Source organism: Cyrtonyx montezumae, unplaced genomic scaffold (assembly GCF_038088225.1).
Source record: "Cyrtonyx montezumae isolate F1298 unplaced genomic scaffold, pur_monq_1.0 scaffold_10, whole genome shotgun sequence".
NCBI classification, from domain to species: domain Eukaryota; kingdom Metazoa; phylum Chordata; class Aves; order Galliformes; family Odontophoridae; genus Cyrtonyx; species Cyrtonyx montezumae.
Window position 1 is genome coordinate 731,302 of NW_027071826.1, and position 14,634 is coordinate 745,935.

Here is a 14,634-nt window from a genome sequence, read left to right on the forward strand (position 1 = left end):
TCTTTCTGCTCGCAGTCGGACTGCGGAACGCAGCCATTTCTTCCACGACGTGCAGATTGACCGGAGTCCCCCTCGCCTTCTCCTGCAGCTTGGCAAAATCCTGTTAAAACGGAGGTCACACGCTCTCCACACACCCTTCGCGATACAGTTTTCCAATCTTATCCTTATCGCTATTTCTCTGTTTTCTGACTTAATAAAAAATCTTCACCGCAACCCACAAGTTGCAACGGTTTGGTTTCCATTCTCCCCCCCTCCCCCCGTCCCCTGCGAGAGAGGGTGTGAGCAAACGGCCGCGTGGTTCTGAGCTGCGTGCCAGCTCCAACAACAACACTTCAGCATCCAACGGGGGGGCTGAAGGATTTAGGTCAGGGCAGATCTGAGCAGAACACGCTTACACAAAATTGTTGTCCCGCCGCCCACCGCAGCCCGACGAGGAAAGCGAGTGGGAGGGGAGGAGGGAGGCGGGGAGGAGGCCGGCGCTGGCTGCGGGCGGCTCCCGCCCGGCAGAGGCCCTCGTAAACGCGCGCAGCGGGCGGCGGCCATAGGCATAGGCATAGGCATAGGCATAGGCATAGGCATAGGCATGCTGTGTGGCTGCGCGCTGCTGGCGGGCGGGGCCGTGCTGGCCCTGCTGCTGCTGCAGCTGCTGCGCTGGCTGCGCGCCGACGGCGACCTCACGCTGCTGTGGGTGGAGTGGCGGGGGAAGAAGCCAGGTAAAGCCGGCCGCGTGTCGCCCCAGACCGGCCGGGTTGTGGGAGGCGGTCCCGGGGCGGCTTTCCGTGAGGAGGAGGGGTGCGACGCTGCGTGGGGGTGCGGGCTTTCCTCGGAAGCCGGGCACGGAGTCGCCTGGCCCTTGACGCGTACTCCCTGCGGGGCAGCTGCGCAGGGAGCTGCTGAGTGAAGCGGCTCTGAAGCAGGCTCGCGCGGACGGGGTCGCCCCCAAACTATGGTTCGTTTCTTTTCCGGTCACACGTCCGGCTCTGTTACACGAACAGCCGAGGGCCGATAAGGACAGGGGATGCGGTACTGCCTCGGAGCGGCTCCTGGGGCGGCCCGGTCTCCTGCGTGTGGCCGTAACCCCTTCGGGTAGGGAGCCTCTAAAAAACGAAGGGACGCGATTTGAAACGCTTGTGTTGGCCTTTCTGATCTGTCTGTAGTTCAGGTAATACAGCCAATAAAGAAAAAAAGAGAAAATAATGCCCGCTGCCAATCCCGCAAACCCTGCTTGAGCTCTGGTTGTCTGATGTTCTCTACTCTTCCAGTCAGATGGGAAGATTTCTATGCTCATCTCTTCATGGGATTTTTATCATGAAGACTCTGCAAGTAGAAACTTGAGGTGGTTTAGTGCGGAGAGAAGCGGGAATTGATCCTGAAGCAGGAAGTGAGAGTTGTCATAGTCATTGGCTTTAGTGAAAAAAGGGTTTGTTTTTTTTGCCTGAGTGAGTGGTTAAGGTTCGGTGAGCTTAGAATTGCTGTTCTGGCTATTTTGAGAATCAAGTGGCCTTTAAATCCCAGGAAGTGAATTTGGCTGTACTGATTGATCTATAATGTGAAATCCTTCTTGGTTGGCTAGAAATTGAATAGAATTTGAATACTCTGTATGTATCTGGTAAATGGGAGAGTTCTTCACAGCAGCACTCCACCGACTGATCTTGAAACACAGATGCAAGTTTTAGTCAATATATGCTGAAAGTGCTCTGATGTTAGTGCTTGAAGTGTGTTCTAGAATTAAATGCTTGGTTTTGATCCATTTGTATTTGATGATTCTGGCTATATCCCTGGAAAGCTAAACTTTTTCACAAATTGCAGATGTGCCTTGGAGTGGGGATGACCCCAAACAATGGGGAGCAGGCTGTAAGAGGAGTAACAGTAAGGTACTACTTCTACTAGAGGTTTAAAAAGCATACCTGAGCAAGAGCTGTGAGCACACAGGAGATTGATGCATGACCTTACACCTTGGGAACTCAATGTACTGTGCTCTGACCAATGCAAGAATTAACCTGCACCAGACGCAAAACAGAGTGGGTGAACACACTCTGTTCTGATAGGTCTTCTATGCTCAGGGAACTGGCTTCCCTAAGCAATTCCTCAGGAACATTTGGAGGTAGGTTTGCTCAGCCTTTTGTTTGGATTTGAGATATTGTGACAGTTCTCTGTCATTTCCTCGAATTCCCCTTTTTTCCTCTGAACCTCATTTTGATCAGGCCTGTGGAAATACGACACAGCAGAGTTGCAGTCAGATACCTCCTCAGGTAGATAATCCATGTTTGTTCAGATTGGCCTTGGAACAAAGTTCTAGTGGCAGAAGAACAGCATTGAACAATTTCACAACTACATGTGACCAAAAAAATAAAGAAGTCAAGATTTTGTAACAGCCAATAAAGTTGAGCACAGGTCTTACAAGCGGCGTCAGATTGCGGTGACTTACGTTTATTCCAGCATTGGCAGTGTGTGTGAACTTCTGTCCTGATTCTTTTGACAGAGCATGAACTGCGTGGCAAGGTTGTCTGGGTGACAGGAGCTTCAAGTGGAATTGGAGAAGAATTGGCTTACCAGCTACCAAAGATAGGAGCTCTGCTTGCTATCTCAGCAAGAAGAGAGGATGAGCTGGAAAGAGTGAAAAAGAAGTGCCTTCGTAAGTACAAGTTCTTGCTCTGTGTGGGCAGTTCCACTCTTACTGTGGTGGAGGTGCTACAGAAATAGTGACCCACAAAGCACAGGAGCACATTTTGTGGTGAACGTAAACTGTGCGTAACTGAAGCATGCAGTACGAGTGCCTTCAAGAACCGGTGTTACCTCAAAATCTCATTACTAATTCCATGTTTAAGTTACTAATAAATACAGTGGGGAAGGAAGGGAACAAATGAAGGGGTCTCATTCTGCATAGGTCACTTCACAAGTAGTTCCCCCTATTTATTTCTATGGAAACGGCAACATATGCAGGGAGCACAATAACGGTGTTAGGTAGAGCAGATTCTCGCTTACAGAATGCTGTTTTCCAGCATAGTCACTATCAGTAGCTATGCATTTCTGTTGTTGGTGAACAAGAGCCTGTATGCGGTGCTTGGACAAATCTGAGGGGACCTCACAGCTGCTATGACAGTGTTGGGCATACACGTGGCCCGTGAGGTCCGTCTTTCATCAGCACAAAGGGGTGGAAGTCAGAAGGTGCCAAATCTGAACTATATGGTGTATATAACAATTTGTGTAACTGAAATGGTTTTTCTAAGTGGCCTTCACCACCTCCATTGTGAAGACTTTTGTCCTAATGTTTAAGCTATATCTGTGCTCTTTTAGCTTAAAGCCATTATCCCTTGTCCCATTGCTACACATCCTGATGAACAGTTGCTCCCCATCTTTCCTGCAGCCCCTTTAGGTATTGGAAGGCTGCAGTGAGGTCTCCCCGATGCCTTCTCCAGGCTAAATATCCCCAACTCTCTCACCCTCTCTATGGGAGGGGTGCTCCAGCCCTTTGACCAGCCCTGTGGCCTGTCTCAATAGGATATGCTTGCGCAAATCTGCTTGTGGGAGGTAGAGGTGTAGTTTAACCTACCAGGGTTTTATTGCTGTCTATAATGAAAGAAGTAGAGGGGAAAATGCGTGGAGGAGAGAGGAGAGGAGAGGTCTTGGAGGGGGATATACATTGAAATACGGTGGCTTTAAAGCAGGCAAATGGGTATATTATATCCATCCAGTTGCCTAAATACTAGTGACCTTTGAACACAAGCAAGCTATGGGTTTCAGTAACCTCATCTGTGCATCACTGCAGAGACGAAGTTCAACCTGACCTATATATGCAAGCAATAATGAAAAGCTCTGTGTTTAAAGAGCACAACGGTTAAAGGGGAGCAGGTGTATGTGATTGTGACTAGGAATCAGTTTAGAAACAAAAATTGTGCTATGAAATCAGTATAAATAAAGGAATTTTTAAAAATATCTAGTTTAAAGAGATGGAAGATTAACACTGAAGGTTTTGTTTCTGTGAGCCAGATGCCCCCAGGCCCCACAGTAGCACAGTGCAGCTGTAGGTGTACTTTGTGTGGAAAAGGTCAGTTGTTCTGAAGAGGCAGAGCTGAAAACACTCAGCATAATGACTTGAACTTGGTGACAACTGACTTTTATTCTAGGAGATAAATGTGTTGAGAACTCTCAGTTAAACAGAAAACTTACAGAATATCCCAAGTTAGAAGGGACTAGCAAAGATTCTTCTCCTTCCCCCTGCAATAAACCAGCTTCTCTAGGTTTTGCCTCAGAGCTCACCTATACAGGTTCTGGCTTTGGCCTCAACTGTACTGTTCCCATTACAGGGAGTAAACATGGTTGAACAGTTTACCTACAAAGAAGATGTGAAGGCTGCCAATAGTAATCTCAAAATGTGTTGCTTCTGACAGTTGCAATTCATTTGGAGAATTGCATTGCCTATGTTGTGATATGCAAGCCTGTTCAATGAAGTCAAGCTTTTTACAAGCGTAAACATAGTGATGAGAAAAAGTCTTGAGAGAAACAGATAAAAATGGATTCTATATGGAGGTCAGAATGAAGACAGAGAAAGCATTTGATTTCCCTCTTAATGTAATGGTTTCTTGGTGTCTTTTTGCTGAAAGTGATTGTGTTTAAATACGCGCTTCTTGCAGTTGTTGTATTAGCAATCTTAGTGATTCCCATTCGCTTAATGTTTGTTTTTAGAGATCAGCAACTTGAGTGACAAAGATATCCTTGTTCTACGTCTTGACCTGACTGACAGAAACTCTCATGAAGCTGCCACCAACAGTGTTCTTAAGCATTTTGGCAAGGTGAGGAGTGTTTCTGGGGCTGAATTTCTACATCTCCTCCTCTCCTATCTCTGCATGTATGTCTGTATTTCACTTTGTTTACTGATGCTTACATTCACATCTTCTTTAAGTTTCATTGATGAACATGACAAGTAATACCTAACTTCCCATCCCTTCTGTTGTTTTCTTCTGGGTGTTGGCAGCTTTGCAGAGATACAGCAAACAACAATCAATCAGTGGTCATTACCAAGAATTCAAAACTAACTTGCTTCATGTCGCTGGATTTCTCGAGCAAGTGGAGCAAGCCTCGTCTGTATATTCTAGGCTTAAAATTGTGTATGAAAGTCAGGGCTTTTATTTTGTAGTTTTTATAATGTGCGTAATTTGCATTCAGAGCTATGTGGAACAAAACTGGGCATCAGGCATGAGTGGTCTTTTGGACTGTGAGTCCAGAGTTCAGACAGTGACAGTCGGATCCGATCAACATTTTGTACCATGGGCAAAGCTTCAAGCTACACCTTTAGTCTTCTGAGCCTTTGGTACCAGATTTGTTTCTTCTGTTCTGTTTCCAGCTGCCGTTGTTCCTATACTAGGAGCTCATGTTTGGCATCAGACTGTTTCTGTTTTGTTGTCCCTGCTTGAAAGTAGCCAGCCTCATTTCAAAGGAGCAGTGTCCTGGGGAGGCAGGAGGGAAGAGAGCAGTCAGTTAGCAATTTCCTGAGGAAGGATAAGCATTAAAGAAAACATGCCATATTTATTTATCACTTTATCTTTCCTGTCTTTCCTGAGATTGATGTTTTGGTCAACAATGGTGGACGTTCCCAACGCTCTCTGTTTGTGGATACAAACCTGGATGTCTTCAGTGCCATAATGGAACTTAACTACCTAGGCACAATCTCTCTGACAAAACATGTCCTCAATCACATGATCCAAAGGAGAAGGGGAAAGATTGTGACTGTGAGCAGTGTGATGGGGATCATGGGCGCTCCTCTTGCCTCAGGGTACTGTGCCAGCAAGCATGCTCTGCAGGTGAGTCACGTTTCTGAGCTTTATTAAGTCTTGTTGCGTGGAAGACCAGCATGTGGACTCCTTCTCTAGTTTCTAATTGTGTAGTCCTTAAAATACCCTTGAAGTGAACTTCAGGATTGCTGTGTTGCTCCTCCTGTCCTGACCCATCACGCTTACCATGTGCAAAAGCTGCTGAGCTGAGCAAAGTCCTTGCGCACATGTCCTGGAGTGTGGTACATGTTCTTAAGCATTTGTAAGCCTCGCAGTAGCTTGATAGCTGCCGGCATGGTCTTTCCATTCAGAACGGGGCTTTATTTTTGCTTAGCAGGCTTTTTTTCTTAACTCCGTTTTGCCTGTCTGGGGGCTGGCCTAAGCTCATTTATGGTTTTGCCTACTTGTATGGAGCATGCACTCGTGTTTCACCCACGATGGATTTAACTGGGTGTTTGTACTCATTATGGCCATTGTTTTTGCACTTCAAGAACCTTCCCAGTGAAACTATGAACTAGTCCGTTCTTTACTCCAGGCAAGGTACAAGGGTTTTTCTCTATCTGGAATATTCCTGGGATGTTCAAGTGCGCAATCCTAAAATGGAGACAGAAAGCTTCAAAACTATGTGCCCTGATCCAGGCAGTGCCGTGGAGTTACAGCTCACTGCGGTGTGCCTGCGCCAGTCAAACACGATGCCATGAGAGCCAGAATCCTCAAAGGAGGAAAATGCCTGTGGATGCAACCCAGCCCTGTGACAGGCCCTGTGGCTGATCCCGAGCTGCACCAGCTCCTGCCGGCCCTGCAAGGGAGCACTGCACCTCCGGCCTGGCCTCTGGGCCTTCCTGCATCGGGGCACACAGCACTCTCAGCCGCCCCTAGGCCGCTGGCTGGGGCCTACAGGGCCCTTGGGATCCCTGGGGGAGCAGCCATTGGCTTCTGAGAGTTACATCGCTGTCCTGTGGGAACTGAATTGTTTCTGCAGTGAATATTGAGAAGTGTAATTAATCCAAAGAAGTGGAATTTAATATTTCAATATTCTGTAACTTAGCCCTGGAAATAGTCTGTGTGGAAAGTAGGAATACCATATACAGTTTAGGAAAAGATTCTAGACACATAGTTACACATAGGCTCTTACTCACAGAGCCACAATAGAATGTAGATGTTCCACACGATGAGAGTGTAGTCTTCTAAGTTAGTAGAAAGACGCATTACAAGGTTGTGCTAAGTATTCTTTGCTTAGGCCAGCAACAGTAAAATATAATTAACAAGCTTTCAAGGAGCCCAGGCCTTTATACAAAGAATAACTGTTGCGCCCTGTGGGAAGGTTAGGATGTCACAGGCAGGGTTCAAGATGCCCTACTCCCCTGCATCCTCTTTCCAAAGCTTATCTCTGTGCAAGGACAGACAAATATACAAAACACTGACCGAGTGTTAATGTAAGAGGCCAGAGAGGAATGTTTATGTTTAAAGTGTAAAACAGGTACTTGACAGCCATGACCTGGTATCTGATTCGAAAGCAATGACCAGATGCTATTTGTCGGTGTTCAGACAACAACCATTTGTTGCTGTTTAGATTACTAAGGGATTTATGTTTATTTGGTATTTGTATGATCAGAGAAGCGTGGCCAAAGAGCGTGAACCTGCAGTACTCAGCCAATGAGTAACCAGGGGAGGAAGAGATAAGCGTTGGGCAATAGGGGATAAAAGATGTAACACTCTTGTCTCTGTGTGCTCCTTGTTTATGGGGCACCCGCCATTGCAATAGGGAGTAAACTCTGCTTTATCAGAGGGTACGTCCTGACAAAATTATTTCGATATTTCCAACAGTCCCAACAACCAACAGCCGTTGGCTGCTGTCAGCTACACTGCTGTCCAGCCGACAGCCATTGGCATTCATCAGTTACACTGCTGTCCAGCCGACAGCCGTTGTGGTCCATCAGAGCCAGAGAATCAGGGATTAGGAGAATCACAGATTCACAGACATGGCAACGGTGCCCCAGGGGCAGCTGTAGGCCCCGCGGCCGCGGTGCCAGCTCCCCGTCGGCTTCCTCCTGAGGTTGCTGCAGCTGTGCAAATGGAATCCCCTTCTCTCACCTGTCGAGATGCCAGTGGGAGACATGCTGTGCTTCCTGCAGTGCTCTGAGGACGAGCTCCATCCAGGTGCTGGATGCCTTCAGAGCTGTCCGCGTGGAGGCAGTTTGGGTACCGCAAAGGTTAGGGAGCATCTTCCTGAGCAGCCAGGAGGCAGAGGCCGACGTTACAGTCAGCACAAGGAGGCCGCAGAGCCCTTCAGGCACGTGATGCTTGACATGACGGTTTGTATGTAAAATAGCTGCAGCTGTGCACCCGTATCCTGGTGGCCACTGGCATTTCTACGTATGCCGCGACAGTCCAGCCTCCAGGCTTGCCTGGGCCACATGGAGTGAAGAGGAGTTGTCTTGGGCCGCACAGAAAGTGTAGATCAGGAACAAAACTTGGCTTTTATGAATATATTATTTATTAAAAGGTAATAAGCAACAACAAAGACTGTAAAACCAGCGGTACACGTGACCTCGTCTTGCGGGAGATAAAGCATCAGCTTCCGGCTCCACGGCAGTGGCCGCAGTTCTCAGAGAGTTCCCAGGGGGTTCGGCAGACATTGTCCAGAAAGTTTGCTCGCTCCCTGGCAGCTCAGTGCAGCCACGTGCCACTGAACATGGACGCTGCTGGTGCCCCGGAGGACAGCCGAGAGGAACTGATCTGGGTGGGGCCAAAGGGTGGGGCTGGGGCACCTGTGACATCCCAGAGGACGCGTCACAATGCGGGGCTTCTATTGGGGCCATCAGCAGGAAGCACTGCTCAACTTTGGCCTGGGCAATCGGGGAGTGCAGCAGCAGGGGGAAGGCTGGGCTGAGCCATGCGCAAGCACCAGCCCGCGAGGGCTTTTCGGAGCCCGCACTGATGGCCTAGTCCTCAGGGGACCCTGTGAGTGGCTCTCTGGGCAGCCAGCGGCAGCGCTGGCCTCAGCCCCTGCTGCCTCCCAGCTCCCTCGCCCCGCTCCTACCTGCCCCAGGGGCTGTGGCTCCTGGCCCAGCCCTCCCAGCCACGAGCAAACTCCCACCCAGCCCCACTGACCTCCACTCTCTCTTTTCTTCCAGATCATGGCTTTGGCATTTTTCTTCGCCTTGTTGGCGCAGGCACTGCCACATGCTGGCACAGAGTTTCATGAGGACACGCTCAAGCACATGCAGCAGCGTGCGGAGTTTCTGCGAGAGAAGATGACAGAGCTGCTGCGGGAGGTGGAGCAGAGCGAACGGTACCACAGCTGGATGGGCATGCAAGCCCTGCTCTTTGCTGTGTTGCCTTTCTGGAAGATCGTGACTGTTCTTTGTGTTTTTGGACTTCTGTTTTTGTTCATGTGGAAGAGGCAAAAAGAGTTCCATGGGGTTCAAGTCAATAGGGATGAGGAGAGCTCCAGCAGTGAGGAGGAGGTGAAAGAGCAACACGGTGAGCAACAAGAGAAGCAGCAGCCAGAGCGGCAGCTGGTGAAAGAGGACAAACAATCATTTCTCCTACCAGAGAATTTCTGGCCAATGCAACACCCAATAGCCAACTGTGAAGAGATGCTCTTACTGTTGCATGACCTCATCATGTACGCCAAGTATCTCACAGCAGGTACTTTCTATCCAATGCCAGAGTTCCCCATCAGGGTGGGCATTTCCTATGAAGGCTGGCAGGTCATTGAGGAGGAACGTGTCTTGTACCTGTTTGTGCCCTTAACGGCCCCCCCTGGGCACGTTTTCCATCCAGAACTGGACACCGCAGGGGAGCTGCCAGTGAGGAACTCCCGTATCCGTGTAGAGCTGAAATGCACTTGCAGGCTGGACGAGGAACTGGAAACACTGTGCTTCCTCCACACCCCTGAGGACAGACTGGGAGATCAGTACCCCAGCACCCTACACAATCTCTGCACTGGCTCATACCTAGATGTGAAGAAGACTGCCCACTGGTTCCTCATGCTGCTCAGAAATGCCTGGAAATGCTTGCCTGAGTCAGCAACATGTAGCATGTACACGACAATGACAATGCGCTCCTGCAGGCTTCATGTGAGGGATTCCTACAGTAGTCTCTATGTAATCAATGTAGTCCTTGTCGTACAGCAAGGCAATACTGACATCTTTCTGAGCAGCGAGGAGACAGAGATTTCTAGTATACCTAGCACGACCTGGCCACAGACCTGCGCAGTGGCAGAGGCAAAGTTCTTCGAGCATATAGCCGCCCGTGCTGAGGAGGACAGTTTCCACCTGGAATGTCTGAAAGTGTGTTCCTATATCCTGCGGGGCTACAACTTTTCCACCTATGAGCTGAAGACAGTGCTCATGCACCTCCTGACTGACATCCCTATGGAAAGCTGGAGTCGGAGGTACTTCGTGCAGCGGATGGATGACATCTTTCTCTACCTGCGCTGCTGCTTGGAGGAGAAACGTCTGGACCACTTCTTCATAGGAAATGAGGCGGTGCCTGAAGAGATTATCTTGCCACGAGAATTCCGAGTGTCCCGACCGCCCAACCTGTTCCAGCACCTGGCAGAGGATCCAGACAAACATGAGCAGGCGCTGTATGAGATGCAGCAGCTGAAAGATCGGTTCACAACTCTGCTGATCTACAGGAAAGGACTGCGTGAGATGTGTCTGTGAGAGCAGATGACAGAGCTGCTGCACGAGGTGGAGCAGAGTGACCAGGACCAGGACCACAGCAGGATGGGCATGCGAGCCCTGCTCTACGCTGTGTTGCCATGCTGGACGATCATGAGTGTTCTTTGTGTTTTGGGACTTCTGTTTTTGTTCGTGTGGAAGGTGCAGGAAGAGCTCCAGGAGGTTCATGACAACAGTGATGAGGAGAGCTCCAGCAGAGAGGAGGAGCAACAGGAGGAGCAGCAGCCTTAGCATCAGCCAGAGCAGCATTCGGTGGAACAGGAAGATAAACAATCAGTTTTCCTTCCAGAGACTTTCTGGCCAATTCAACACCAAATAGCCGACTGAGAAGAGATGCTCTTTGTTGTTGGTAAAGTTTTTGGAAGAACACTGGTTCCGTGACAGACATCAACAGAGCAGCACTTGTGAATGGCCTCCACTGGACTGTTCATCATAGCCCTCTGGCTGTGACCTTCCAGCCAATTCTTCATCCACCAAATAGTCAAGCCTTCAAGCCATCTCTCTCTCATTTACAGGTGAGGATGTGGTGTGCAACTATGTCTAAGGCACTATCCGGGCATGTGACACCAGCTGCCAGATGTGGGTGGGGATGGCCTCAGCGCTGCAGTTTGATCTACTGTGCCCCATGACAGGACAGCCTGGGGAGCAGGGGGATGGCGTATCCCCCTGAGCCTCTGCTAACTGTGAGCTCTGTGTTTTGATCCCTTTGCATATCCAGAGGATGTATGCTTACAAGCTCTACTCTCCTCGGGGACACGTCACACTGGGGTAAAGAGGGCCCTGCTCCCAGAAGCGACCTTCCCCCCGCCGTCACATGCGCGGCCTCTGCCCCACAAGCACAGCGGTTATCGCCTTGGACTCTGCTGCACGAAACACAGGGCCATTACCAACCAGCCCCAACCGGGCACCGCGGGCCACATCCCAGGAGAAAAAAAGGTAATAAGCAACAACAAAGACTGTAAAACCAGCGGTACACGTGACCTCGTCTTGCGGGAGATAAAGCATCAGCTTCCGGCTCCACGGCAGTGGCCGCAGTTCTCAGAGAGTTCCCAGGGGGTTCGGCAGACATTGTCCAGAAAGTTTGCTCGCTCCCTGGCAGCTCAGTGCAGCCACGTGCCACTGAACATGGACGCTGCTGGTGCCCCAGAGGACAGCCGAGAGGAACTGATCTGGGTGGGGCCAAAGGGTGGGGCTGGGGCACCTGTGACATCCCAGAGGACGCGTCACAATGTGGGGCTTCTATTGGGGCCATCAGCAGGAAGCACTGCTCAACTTTGGCCTGGGCAATCGGGGAGTGCAGCAGCAGGGGGAAGGCTGGGCTGAGCCATGCGCAAGCACCAGCCCGCGAGGGCTTTTCGGAGCCCGCACTGATGGCCTAGTCCTCAGGGGACCCTGTGAGTGGCTCTCTGGGCAGCCAGCGGCAGCGCTGGCCTCAGCCCCTGCTGCCTCCCAGCTCCCTCGCCCCGCTCCTACCTGCCCCAGGGGCTGTGGCTCCTGGCCCAGCCCTCCCAGCCACGAGCAAACTCCCACCCAGCCCCACTGACCTCCACTCTCTCTTTTCTTCCAGATCATGGCTTTGGCATTTTTCTTCGCCTTGTTGGCGCAGGCACTGACACATGCTGGCACGGAGTTTCATGAGGACACGCTCAGCTGCATGCAGCAGCGTGCGGAGTTTCTGCAAGAGAAGATGACAGAGCTGCTGCGGGAGGTGGAGCAGAGCGAACGGTACCACAGCAGGATGGGCATGCAAGCCCTGCTCTTTGCTGTGTTGCCTTTCTGGAAGTTCGTGACTGTTCTTTGTGTTTTTGGACTTCTGTTTTGGTTCATGTGGAAGAGGCAGAAAGAGTTCCATGGGGTTCAAGTCAGTAGGGATGAGGAGAGCTCCAGCAGTGAGGAGGAGCAAGCCAAGGAGCTGGAGCAAGCGCAGTATGAGGAGGAGGAGATAGAGGGTCTGCAGGAGCAAGGGCAATATGAGGGGGAGGAGATAGAGGATCTGCAGGAACAAGATGGGGAGGAGAACTTGCAAGAGGAAGAATTTGATCAATCACATTTCCTTCCAGAATCTTTTTGGCCAAACCAGCACCTTAAGAAACATGGAGAAGATATCCTGCGCATGGTGAATGTCCTGATCAATATAGGTCATATTGTTGTGTTAGATACGTTCTTTCCAATACCAGAGCGATCCTTTATGATGGGCAGTACCTACGAAGGCTGGGGTCTCCTTGAGGAGGAAACTGTCTTCTGCTTGCTTGTGTCCATGAAACCCCCATGTGGGCACATTTTCCTCCTGGAAGTGGATACCACACAGGAGCTGCCAGTCAAGAACTCCTGTATCCGTGTACAGCTGAAATGCACGTGTGGGCGGGAGCAGAATTTGAAAATGCTGTGTTTCCTCCACACCTCTGCGGATGAGCTGAAAGATCAGCAACCCAGCCTCCTAGACACCCTCTGCACCGGCCCCTACCTAGACGTGGAGAAGACTGCCAGCTGGTTCATGTCACTGTTCCAAAAATGCTGGAAATGCTTGCCTCAGTCAGCAGTAAGCAGATTGAATGTGATGCTGTTAAAGCGCTCCTGCAGGCTTCAATTCATAGATATGCTCCAAAGAAAATTCTTGATTGAGATCAAGTTTGGCGTACAGCAAGGCAATACTGACATCTTTCTGAGCAGCGAGGAGACAGAGGCTGCTTATATGCCCAGCACGACCTGGCCACAGACCTGCGCAGTGGCAGAGGCAAAGTTCTTCAAGCATATAGCCGCCCGTGCTGGGGAGGACAGTTTCCACCTGGAATGTCTGAAAGTGTGTTCCTATATCCTGCGGGGCTACAACTTTTCCATCTATGAGCTGAAGACAGTGCTCATGCACCTCCTGACTAAGATCCCTATGGAAAGCTGGAATCGGAGGTACTTCGTGCTGCGGATGAACGACATCTTGCGCTACCTGCGCTGCTGCTTGGAGGAGAAATGTCTGGACCACTTCTTCATAGGAAATGAGGCGGTGCCTAAAGAGATTATCTTGCCATGGGGATTCCGAGTGTCCCGACCGCCCAACCTGTTCCAGCACCTGGCACAGCATCCAGACAAACACGAGCAGGCGCTGTATGAGATGCGGGAGCTGCAAAATCAGTTTAGAACTCTGCTGATCTAAAGGAAATGACAGACTTCCACTTGTCCCATAGCTGAGCATGGTGGACATGGATAAGATGCTGCTCAGTATGCTGAAGGAATTGCTGCTGAATGTTTCCTTCACAGCAAATCCTCAGTGTAGCAGCCATACCCCGTGCCAATGATGACAGTGCCGCGTGGATGCCTGAAACAGAGGCCCTTCCAACCAGCTGGGCAGAGAACACGCGGCCTCTCCGAGAGCGTCCGTTTGCTCCAGGAGCATTGTCCTCTACAAAAATGGGCAATGAGCGGCTTGCCTGAAGAAACCCTCTGCCCATATCTCTTTCTCAAAGAAGGGATAGGGTGCTGGCTGCTTGGCTGGGAGAGCAGTCCCTGATTGCAGGGAGAAGATCTGCACGCTCCTCAGCAAACATCCATCAAATGAGCTGTGCGTGTCTGAGTGCTACAGAAGCTCCGGCTTCTTTCTGCTCGCAGTCGGACTGCGGAACGCAGCCATTTCTTCCACGACGTGCAGATTGACCGGAGTCCCCCTCGCCTTCTCCTGCAGCTTGGCAAAATCCTGTTAAAACGGAGGTCACACGCTCTCCACACACCCTTCACGAGACAGTTTTCCAATCTTATCCTTATCGCTATTTCTCTCTTTGTTTTCTGACTTAATAAAAAATCTTCACCGCAACCCACAAGTTGCAACGGTTTGGTTTTCATTCTCCCCCCCTCCCCCCGTCCCCTGCGAGAGAGGGTGCGAGCAAACGGCCGCGTGGTTCTGAGCTGCGTGCCAGCTCCAACAACAACACTTCAGCATCCAACGGGGGGGCTGAAGGATTTAGGTCAGGGCAGATCTGAGCAGAACACGCTTACACAAAATTGTTGTCCAGAAAGCAGCGCGGAGCCGCCCACCGCAGCCCGACGAGGAAAGCGAGTGGGAGGGGAGGCGGGAGGCGGGGAGGAGGCCGGCGCTGGCTGCGGGCGGCTCCCGCCCGGCAGAGGCCCTCATAAACGCGCGCAGCGGGCGGCGGCCATAGGCATAGGCATAGACATAGGCA

The 14,634-nt window shown here is 50.7% G+C and overlaps 3 protein-coding genes across 3 annotated transcripts in view; all 3 read left to right on the forward strand.

Annotated features, from left to right (window-relative positions):
* LOC136055817 (dehydrogenase/reductase SDR family member 7-like) overlaps nucleotides 1-5,843 on the forward strand; it is a 173,176-nt gene extending 167,333 nt beyond the window's left edge. The window contains exons 2-5 of the mRNA XM_065747696.1: nucleotides 564-713; nucleotides 2,483-2,635; nucleotides 4,687-4,793; nucleotides 5,562-5,843. Of these exons, the coding sequence (XP_065603768.1) occupies nucleotides 584-713; nucleotides 2,483-2,635; nucleotides 4,687-4,793; nucleotides 5,562-5,828 (657 nt within the window). The 5' untranslated portion in view covers nucleotides 564-583 and the 3' untranslated portion in view covers nucleotides 5,829-5,843. The remainder of the gene's footprint in view (nucleotides 1-563; nucleotides 714-2,482; nucleotides 2,636-4,686; nucleotides 4,794-5,561) is intronic.
* A 2,919-nt stretch (nucleotides 5,844-8,762) lies between these two features.
* Nucleotides 8,763-10,447, forward strand: LOC136055522 (inositol 1,4,5-trisphosphate receptor-interacting protein-like 1). The gene has a single exon (XM_065747319.1). The coding sequence runs from the start codon at nucleotides 8,912-8,914 to the stop codon at nucleotides 10,445-10,447; it is 1,536 nt and encodes a 511-aa protein (XP_065603391.1). The 5' UTR covers nucleotides 8,763-8,911.
* Nucleotides 10,448-11,897: 1,450 nt separating this feature from the next.
* On the forward strand, nucleotides 11,898-13,613 carry LOC136060844 (inositol 1,4,5-trisphosphate receptor-interacting protein-like 1). Its single transcript, XM_065755643.1, has one exon. It carries the CDS (start codon nucleotides 12,036-12,038, stop codon nucleotides 13,611-13,613), a length of 1,578 nt encoding a protein of 525 aa, XP_065611715.1. The 5' UTR covers nucleotides 11,898-12,035.
* Nucleotides 13,614-14,634: the final 1,021 nt, after the last annotated feature.